Source organism: Ananas comosus, linkage group 17 (genome assembly GCF_001540865.1).
Source record: "Ananas comosus cultivar F153 linkage group 17, ASM154086v1, whole genome shotgun sequence".
NCBI classification, from domain to species: domain Eukaryota; kingdom Viridiplantae; phylum Streptophyta; class Magnoliopsida; order Poales; family Bromeliaceae; genus Ananas; species Ananas comosus.
The window spans coordinates 1,091,008-1,101,583 of record NC_033637.1 but is presented as its reverse complement, the minus strand read 5'-3'; the positions used below and the strand labels follow the sequence as shown (position 1 = coordinate 1,101,583).

Genomic DNA, 10,576 nt, shown 5'->3' with positions numbered 1-10,576 from the left:
CGCGTTCACGGGTCAAGCGCTTCAGTCCAGTCTTTCCTCAATGAATCGACCCGTTCCACAAGTCGGCCAGCGTTCGTAGTCATATCCCGGAATATATTGTTGTTGCGCTCTGTCCAGAGAACCCACCAGATTGCCGTCAGACGTGTGAGATTTATCATTCTCGACCGGGCAATGGGGAAATTAGCTGTCCGCGACCACAGGCTCCTGACATCACATATGTCAGGCTCCCAAGTAATCGAACTCCCCGCCAACAGAAGGAGGTATCTGACGAAGACACAATCCCGAAAAAGATAGTCACAGTCCTCCAATGCGACCGCACAGAAAATGCAGTACGGATTCACCGGGCACCCTCGGCGGATCAATCTATCGGCCGTAAGTAATCTCTTACGAAGTAGGATCCAGATGAAGACTTTTATTTTGGTAGGGATTTTTAATTTCCAAATATGTTCGCAGCTTCGGTCTCATTGTCCTGTGTCGGTAATGAAATCATACATAGATTTAACTGTAAACTTTCGGTCGTCGGTCCATCGCCACTCCACGATATCCGTACTGTCCGTAAGAGAATAGTTGGAAAGTAGGTTTTTTAGCAAGCCGAACTGTTGACGTCTGGCACCGTCTGTAGCAATTGCGAGACCCCTTCCGATGAAACGCCATCTCCACCCTTTATCATTCCAACATTGCGCTACCATGGCCTCGTTGTTCACAATTCTGGAGAATATCCTGAAAACCGGGTACTCAGAGGGGTTTCTTCAATCCAAATGTCTGACCACATCCACACATTTTTTTCGTCCCCCAGCCTGTACGATACCCCACACTTGAAGGCATCCCGACATTTCATCACACTTCTCCATCACTGTGAATAAAGTCTGAATGCTCTACCCTCATATAGTGGCCTTCGTCTGGTGTAGTATAATGCTTTAATCAGCCTTCCCCAAAGTAACTGCGGCTCCTTGAAGAGGCACCACCACCATTTGGATAAGAGTGCCAAATTCATAGCTTCCATGTCTTTAATCCCCAATCCCCCTTCTTTCTTACTTTTGCAGACCGACCCCCAGCCAATAAGACATGAACCCCCTGAAATTTTGGAGCACCCTCTCCAAAAGAAGGATCTTCTCAATGCTTCAATGCGTTTCAGTACCCATTGTGGGGCTTTAAAGATTGCAAAAAAGAATAAAGGTAAATTTGAGAGCACTGAGTTTACCAAGGTTAGCCGTCACCCATAAGAGAGAAGTTTAGCCTTCCAACCTTTGATGCGCGCCTCAATTTGGCTAACAATCGGACCCCAATCTTCCTTTTGAAGGGATTTGATATGAAGCGGCAACCCCAAGTAGCGAAATGGTAGGTTGCCTACCGTACATCCTAAGATATCTGCGAGTCTATTGGCTCTGCTTGTATCGGGGCCCAGATAATAGAGTTCCCCTAAACCCTAAACTAGTTAAAATTGTAAAAACAAACATTCCATTCAAATTTTGAGGTCGAAGTTTCTTCAACCGACTAAAATTAAACAAATTAAAAAGTTGGATAGTAAAATTTAAATTTTCAAAGATTGAGTTGTCGACTAAAAATAATCTGTAACTCTAAGTAAGTTCTGTACATTTGTCTTATAAGACAAAAGATGAAATATGAGTTATTGAGCCACTCTGTTGTTCTACAGAGCATGTCCCCCTAATCCTTTCTCGGCTCCTTGTGAGATCTTTTAAAAGAAGTTTTGTTTGTACGTTCTAGGCAAAGATCCAAAAGAAAAGCCTTCTCCATCTTTAATACTTCTCCACAAGACTCCAGAGCGTGAATGTATGGCTACAAAAAGATGTTCCACTTGAGCCCGTAACCATTCAATCTGTATTATATGTTCACAACATAAATTTGTTGCCCATATGTATGTCGTCAAATTAAGGCTAGAATATTAAGGGCCTTACCATCTTGCCTTGTATCTTTTCTATTGATGGCCAGAAACACTCTTCATCCTCCTCTCCAAGAGAGAGTCCCCCAGAACAACAACACACTTCACAGGCTAGTAGAATGTGTGATACTCTTCCTTCTCTTCTGCTTACTCCTTTGCCGCCTCGTCTTGCTGCCCCACGGCGGCACCGTTTGGCTCGTCGCGTCCCTCTGCGAGTCATGGTTTACCTTTGTATGGTTTTTGTTCATGAATGCGAAATGGACCCCCGCGGTGTACAAAACGTATCCCGACCGCCTTACGAAGAGGTATTCATGTCTTCGAATTCATATTGTCGTATATTTAACCGATGAAATAAAGTGTTAGCAGTCGCTAGACTTGACTTCTGAAATAGCTTTCAATTTTAGATATCGTGCATATAACTTTGTAAAGCGTCGGAGAGGAAAATCAATATACTGCTTATGTAGCTTATCCTTTAGACCTTTTTGAAGAAGGTTCCGTTACTAACACGCCGTACATATATCTTTTCATTGTGGGAAGTTGAGTATGACTCTTACATATGCTGCGACCGTGTCAAATAATTCCTTGAACAATTCAGTAAATGTAACTTCGCGGAGCCAATTTTGATAGCAATTTATCCCTTTTTTTACTTCTCATTTCTTGCTTAGATTTGATGATCTTCCCGCGGTCGATATGTTCGTCACGACGGCTGACCCTAAGCTCGAACCGCCCATAGTTACAGTAAACACAGTGCTCTCAATGCTTGCCGTAGACTACCCGGCTGAGAAACTAGCTTGTTACGTCTCCGACGACGGATGCTCGCCGATAACTTTCTACTCGCTTGTCGAGGCTTCAAAATTTGCAAAACTGTGGGTTCCCTTCTGCAAGAAGTACAATGTAGAAGTCAGAGCACCTTTTGTGTACTTCTCTTCTGAGCCCAGATATAGCTCCGCATCTGCCTCGGACTTCGCAATTGATTGGGCAAAAATGAAGGTAAAGTTTCGGTTATAATGTTAAATCCTTTATGTTGAATTTCTTTTTAATATAATCTTTTAACATGTATGTTTCAGAATGAGTATGAGGAGCTAAGTAGCCGCATAGAGAATGCCGAGAAAAGTTACATTCCCCATCACATGAATGATGAGTTTGCTGAGTTCTTGAACACTGGAAGGAAGAATCATCCTACCATAATTAAGGTAAATTCATTATCTTTATTATACTTATGTGACAAAATGTGATCTAAGGGAGCTTATTTACGGGCCGTAGTTGTACTTATTTTATTCTAATTTTGTTACTTGCTCTTGTTTTGTTAGGTTATATGGGAGAACAAAGGTGATTTGGGAGAGAGTATCCCACATCTCATCTATGTGTCCAGAGAGAAGAGGCCAAAGCATCCCCATCACTTTAAAGCAGGGGCTATGAATGTCCTGGTAATGTGTGATGTCCCTCAAGAGATAAAACAAAGATCATAATATTGAAGTATTAAATTACAATGTTTCTAACTAGTTTAGGGTTATCGCCTTTCGAACGGGCATTTTACCATTCCGAATGATGCAGTAATTGCACTAAAAGAAAAAATTGATATTGACGAAAACTTTTATCTGACATCCAAACAGTCATTCATCAGAACTAACTTTTTTGTTAATGAATTAGACAAGGGTATCAGGTGTGATGACAAATGCGCCCTTCATGCTAAACGTGGATTGCGACATGTTCGTAAACAATCCCAAAGTTATTCTCCATGGAATGTGCCTTCTCCTTGGATTTGAGAAAGATGTTCATAGCGCATTTGTTCAAACCCCGCAACAATTCTACGGTGCTCTCAAGGATGATCCTTTTGGAAACCAATTGGTTGTCCTACAGAAGGTTTATGTTACTCTTCTTTTTTTTTTTACTGACTTTTTCACCCTGTTTTTAAATTAGCCAATACTACATTCTCAGGAGCATAAATTAAATATTGAGAAACAAATTGTCACACCCTTTGCTGTGAGAAAAGTCTCATTGTGAAACTCCACTGTTCATTTTTTTTTTTTTGGACTAGTATATATCATGGTTCTGTAACTGCTTCTTCTGAGCCAGGCCAAATAGGCAATAGTGATATGCGCTTCCAAAGGATGATGCTGTTAACAAATAACAAGATTAATTTTACTGTATGAAAAATCAAATTCATTGAATCTATTCAAATTATAATATCACTAATAGAAAAGTATACTGGTCTCTTTTTTTTTTTTAAGGTAAAGTTATAACTAATTTCACTTGATTTCAGAAAGTTGGAGTCGGAATGACAGGAATCCAAGGCCCTTTTTATGGAGGGACAGGATGCTTTCATCGGAGAAAGATAATTTACAGTTCTTCTCAGGATGCCGGAGAGAAGAACAAGCACACTAGAAATGGTAAAACGGTTATATCAACAAGCTTTCAAAATTTCTCTAAATGAATGAAGCAGGCAGCGTGCTACCTTTTTCTCAAAAAAAAAAAAAAAACAAGCTTTCAAAATTTCAACAGGAGAAATAATTTTCTTCTATAAATAGTAAAATGGAAATGTCTTTTGCAATCTCTTACATTCAATATCGCAAATTACTAAAGGTTTATCTTCAGATAATGCGATGATAAAATTAATAAGAATCGTGCATGTTAAACTTATTCTCTCAATAGTAATGTAATTTTTCTCCAATTTCGTCTCTCGCATGTAGAACTTGAGAGGCTATACGGAAATTCCACGGAATTAATTGATTCAGCAACTCAGGTTACTTCAGGCACTAGCAAAGTAGTAGTATTTGATATCTCGAGTCGCATAGACGCAGCCAAAAATGTTGCTTCTTGCACGTACGAGCTCAACACAAGCTGGGGTGAGGAGGTGAGTCTTTTTCTTCTTCTTTCTATGTGTTTTTTTCTTTTTCTCGCTACTTTACTAAGTGCTTATTGGACTAGCCGTGTTCTAATTTTTAAACAATTGTACTACGATCCGCAAAAATTATAATGGATTAGCAATAGATTAATTGTAATGATGGATCATCTCATACTGCAAAAAGTAGGCCTCAAACAAGTCAATTTTACGTGACAAATCACAACACGTGCATCAAAAAGGTCATGATAAAAGACCTAAAAATATATCAAGTCATTCTATCATCAATGTAGAATCAATGCAATAGTTTTTTATGTTCTTTTATTAAATTTTTTTTTTTTTTTTATTTGTTCTGATGCAGATTGGGTGGGTCTACGGGTCGATGACCGAGGACATCCAAACGGGCTTACGGATCCACTCGATGGGCTTGAAATCGAAATACATGGTACTGGATCCGCCCGCATTCTTGGGCAGTGCGCCGGTCGGGGGCCCATCGAGCCTGACCCAATACAAGAGGTGGGCCACGGGCCTTCTCGAGGTGCTATTGGGTCGGCAGGGCCCATTAGTGGCCTTGTTCAAGAAACGGCTCACGGTTCGACAGTGCCTAGCTTATTTGCTCATCAACGTGTGGGCGCTGCGCTCTCTCTTCGAGCTGTGCTATGCTTTGATCCCTGCTTACTGCCTCCTCGCAAACGCCTCTTTCGTGCCAAAGGTTTGACCCTAAAATACCTTTTCTTTCTCTTTTCTTTTTTTTTCCCCTCCCTATTACTTTGTACGGAAAATTTCTATAAGTAAAAATTTAATTGATAATTGAATGCTAGGGATACATGCTAGCAAGGCCTAAAAAGCCCATACTCTAGAACCCAAGTAGGCCCAATAGGCCCATTCTATTCAATTGCGCGCATGCACCTGATGCTCCTATATATCTAGTATGCTACGTACTATTATATATTATATATTGTTTCAGGTTTCGGATCGCTTCTTCTTTCTCCCTTCATCCATCTTCATACTGTACAACGCGTACACTCTCGCAGAGTACCTGGAATGCGGTCTCTCCTTCCGCGCATGGTGGAACAACCAGCGGATGCTCCGGATCACGTCGACCACCGCGTGGCTCTTCGGCCTCCTCAGCGTGATCCTCAAAACCCTCGGCCTCTCCGAGAACGTCTTCGAGGTCACCCGCAAGGACCGGCAAGATGACGCAGCCGCCGAGACCGACCCCAGTCGGTTCACGTTCGACGAGTCCCCCATGTTCGTCCCCGGGGCGGCCCTCGTGCTCATTCACTTGTCGGCGCTCGCCGTAGGGCTCGGGAGGCGAACCGCGGGGTTGGGGGAGCTTTTGGGTAGCTTGTGGGTGGTGCTTAGCTTCTGGCCCTTCGGGGGGTTTAGTAGGAAGGGAGAGTTACGGGATCCCGTGGACTGTGTTGTGGAAAGCTACTATACTCGTTTGCTTGTTCCTGCACTTTGCTTTACGTAGTTAAGTTTAGTTGTTCTTATTGTTATTCCAAATGCATGCAAACTAATGTATATATGTTGGAATCGTTAAAGCAAGATGGTGTATATGAAATGAAGCTTGAATTATTAAGTAATTGTGCTGTTTCATCAGCGGGTCAATAATATTGTCAAGTTTAAATGCTTCTCAAGTGATAAACCACACTTAGTTACGAATTAAGATCGTCGCGACATAAATATTTTCCCCTTAATTGGGTTTGAGTTATGAGAAAATTGGCTTCAGATAAGATGATTGATTAGAATGAAACTGCTAGTAGTATTTCGATGCTACCTTTAAGCTTTTGTGTTAAATGTGTAATCTAAAAAATCGTTTTGCTACGAAAATGCACCTGCATGATGAAAATCAGGAGAATAAAAGAAAGAAAATTAACCCATTACATCAGGAGATTTAATTAATTTCATAAAAACTAGAGCTTAAAACTAGCTATGATATCATGCGATCATGGCAAGACAAAGGAGCTTTTCTTTGGTAGTTTTTTTTTTAAAGAAAAAATCCATGCGGAATTCTATTAATTCCAGATGTATATGTATGATACATAAAAATGTGATATAAGTTAAGCAATTTATTGGAAAATATGTAGATATTGAACATGGAAATGGGAAACATAAAAGGGACCTCACACGATAGAGCATTTCAGGATATGCGATAAAACAAAAACATATATTTCTTGTAAAGAACTACTTTGTCTTCTCTCATCTCATCCATTACACTAACATATTAAACATTCTAAGCTCAAATGGAAACATAATAAAAGTTGCAAGGTAACCACTAGCACCCTCTATATGCTACACCAATTGCAAATACTAAAAGTTTGGAATAACAAACACCAACCAAATTAAGCACTAAATTAACGGTCCTAAGAATATTAAGGGTTTCCAACCTATAATACAGGAGAAAGCCCCGAACATACTTTGACATAATAAGGAGAACTCCTTTTTCCATCCTTAGCATTAATTCTCATGGATCATGTAGAAATCCAAAGGATCATCTCGCCTACCGCTAGTTTATATATCTCTTCGATCATTAGCGTCTCTGGGAACTGATCAGAAACTCGGGTTGCCTGTTCATTGCAAACAAGAAGAAGAAGAAGAATTATTAAGAAGAAGATGAAGAGAGAGAGGATTGATTAATAAAGTGAATTATATAAGCATAAAAAATAGCATTATAATATGATCCTTAGTACGAATAAATAAAAAGGAATAATATATGCTTCGAACTGTTGACAAGTACTTGACAGTTTACGTCCCATGAGAATAACCAACGGTTTTCAGAAAAATGAGATTTAAAAGCAATGACTCGTTACTTATAAAGCATCAGCTAATTTTACCATGATAATTTTTATTTACATATAGTAAGTATCACTGTATAAAACAACTGTTGTAGTAAATATCATTCTAAATAGAACCGTTTTTGGGCTAAAGAATGTGGGGATAAAGGTTAGCCAAACAATAAGAAAGAACTCTAAATTAAATTATGTATCTCTCTATGCTAATAAATGTTAGACAAGTATTAATTTAATAGCCTATTTTTTATTTTTCTCTCAATGAACTTAATTAGTAGCCTCTCGATCGATCACATAAAATAATTTGTGTATATAATATATGCAACAATCAGCATTTCGATAATCTTAATAACCAACCATCTTTTAATTACCTTAATACTCCATATCATTCTAAACATAAATATTTGACTAAACTTAGGACAATGAGAAAACCAAACCTTTCGATGTTCTTATTAAAAAAAATCATTCTTATTAGCAACATAATGATGTTTTTTCTTTTGTGATAAACTACAATTAATTATGTCCATAGCCAATGGCAAGAATGAATGGGGTATATAGTTGTCTCTTTGCATTCTCGGCTGATAAAAATATATATATGGGAGTTTTGCTAGAATACTATCGGTAGTAAACGACTCGGTTTACTATCAATTTATTTTCGATGATAGAGCCTCCAAATTGATGATCGGCACAGTTAAACATAATCTAAACTATTTAAATTATCTAAAAATCAAATTTCATACATTGTCGATATTGTTCTCTTGTCCATCAAGTGAACAGAAAAATGAGTGGCTGAAAATGAATATCCTTCAAAAAGCTTTTACTATTAATGATCTAATTATCTGAATATTAATGATCTAATTTTGAAAGAATTAATTATTTGATATTCAAAAGCTTTTAGCTTTACTATTTTATTTTTTTAATTAATTTGATTTAAGTTATTTGATGGCAATTTTTATCAAAAAATTTTGGATGCACTGCTTATTTCCAACACACTTGATAAGAGTGTTTCACATATATATAGCTTCCTTTAAACTGAATAGTGCATCCAAATTTTATAATAGAAAAGTTATCAACTTGTTCAAATTAAATAAATTAAAATATTTTGTGCTTAAATTAAAACCTTTTAAGGTTGATTAGTCATTCTAAAACGGACCTTAATTTAGATAAAATTCATACATTTTTACCTTCTTTAATTGCACCAGGTTTTCTAAAGAAAAATTTGGAGGACAATAAGAAAAAATAAGTAATCAACTTCTTTTTTGAAGGAAAAAGGACATGAAAAAAGGAATACTTGCTTTGGTTATATACTTACACGGGCATGGATCATGTACATGCTCCTGAAGTAATCCGAGGAGACCTGCGCCGACACCACCTCGAGTTTATGCTTCTCCATAACATGCAGTGCGGCGGTGAAAAGCCCCGGCTTCTTGGGGCAGCAGATGCTTATGTGTGCATCATCTCCTGCCACGCTCAACACTACGTTGGGCGTCGACCAAGTTTGGAAGCAGAAGGGGAAATGCGGGATCGAAAGCGCGGTGGGAGAGCTCATCGCCGCCCACTTCTTTCCCTGCTCGGCCATGAACCCCTCCCTCGTCGGGTCAGCGATGTTGGCGGTGTTGAATCCGACGATGGAGGACGAGGACGGGTCCGACAGAACTACTCCGCGGAGCCGGTCCAGCTTCTTCTTCCGGAGCTTTTGGAGGGACTGTTGCAGGGTCTTGATGTAGTTCACGGCTTCGTCTACAATGGTGGATTTGTCGGCCTATGCATGGATATATATATATATATATATATATATATATATATATATAAAATAAGAAACTACTTAATCAGATAATCATAAATTTGTTGATTTAGGGTGAAACTTTTCAATATTAATCATTAGAAATGGGGTTTATTCATAATAAGAATGATATATAACCTTGAAAATTTTGCTAAGAAGATCCTATTAAGCATTATAATTAACAATAAATTCCCAGTGAATTTTAAAAAAGAAACTTTGACCGGACCTGGTCGTCTCTCTCTCTGTTATGAGGAGAATAATTATGAGAAGAATAGGTTACTTACAGGCAAGTGCACATCCTATATATATATATATTATATATTATATATATATATATATATATATATATATATATATATGTCTTTTTGAGGAAGTGAAACAGCCATAAATGCACTGAAAAATTAGCCCAACGGATACTCACTTCCAACTCACTAAATAACCAAGAAGTTCAAAATAAGAATCAACTTTTTAAGTTGCATGCATAATCGATCTATATATGTATATATATATATATATATAGAGAGAGAGAGAGAGAGAGAGAGAGAGAGAGAGAGAGAGAGAGAAAATTGTACATAAACATTGATCTAGAACGAGAGCAAGACCTTGTCCAAGAACAAATCCTAACTAGAAGCGAAAAAAGAAAAAAGTAACATAAAAACCTTTGACTAAGCCAATGTGCATGGTTCGGACATTTATACCTTAGGAGGCAACTGAGGAAGGAGGGCATGGAGGTTAGAAAACATGTTCCTCATCTTCTTCCTCCTTTCCCTCTCGGTCCATATATGTAATTCATGGTCCGAATCCCCTACACCGCCAACTCCTTTGGAGGAGGAGCTCTTCGACGGCCCCGGACGGTTGCGCTTCCGCTCGCCCGGATCTTTCTGGTTCGTCGGGCTATTTGTGGTCGACTCGACAGGCCGGGTACCAGTTTTTGGATCATTTCTTCCGCTGCCGGAGTTATCCGAATTTGAAAAGGCCCATTGTGGATTTTCCCATGGGAATCCACCTTGCCCTCCTCCTCCATCTCCTTCCTGAGACATGAGATGGTCTCTAGAGTAAGAAAATGCCACAAGAGAGAGGGAGAGAAGAGAATGGGAATGAGAATGAGAATAAGGTAGCGCAGAGATAAGGAAATGCCCAAAATATAATCATACGTAAGAGAACGCAGTTGTTTGGTGACTGACAAAAACGCGTAACGACATGTGTGTTACAAAGATTTGCCAAGCGGCGGGACCCACACCGAAAGTTATTCTTCT

The 10,576-nt window shown here is 38.9% G+C and overlaps 2 protein-coding genes across 3 annotated transcripts; one reads left to right on the top strand and one right to left on the bottom strand.

Moving 5' to 3' along the window:
- On the top strand, positions 1,742-6,376 carry LOC109723490 (cellulose synthase-like protein H1). Of its 2 annotated transcripts, none has more exons than XM_020251872.1 (9): positions 1,742-2,205; positions 2,566-2,890; positions 2,968-3,093; positions 3,211-3,327; positions 3,551-3,763; positions 4,164-4,290; positions 4,654-4,754; positions 5,104-5,454; positions 5,710-6,376. In XM_020251872.1, the coding sequence occupies exons 1-9, from the start codon at positions 1,943-1,945 to the stop codon at positions 6,217-6,219; spliced, it is 2,133 nt and encodes a 710-aa protein (XP_020107461.1). In that variant the 5' UTR covers positions 1,742-1,942; the 3' UTR covers positions 6,220-6,376. The 2 variants fall into 2 exon arrangements, with proteins under 2 accessions (XP_020107461.1, XP_020107460.1); XM_020251871.1 differs by having other exon boundaries at positions 1,760-2,205; positions 4,591-4,754.
- LOC109722677 (transcription factor bHLH95) lies at positions 7,207-10,362 on the bottom strand. Its single transcript, XM_020250787.1, has 3 exons — positions 10,019-10,362; positions 8,850-9,299; positions 7,207-7,315 (listed from the first exon to the last, which is right to left on the bottom strand). Exons 1-3 carry the CDS (start codon positions 10,358-10,360, stop codon positions 7,220-7,222), a joined length of 888 nt encoding a protein of 295 aa, XP_020106376.1. The 5' UTR covers positions 10,361-10,362; the 3' UTR covers positions 7,207-7,219.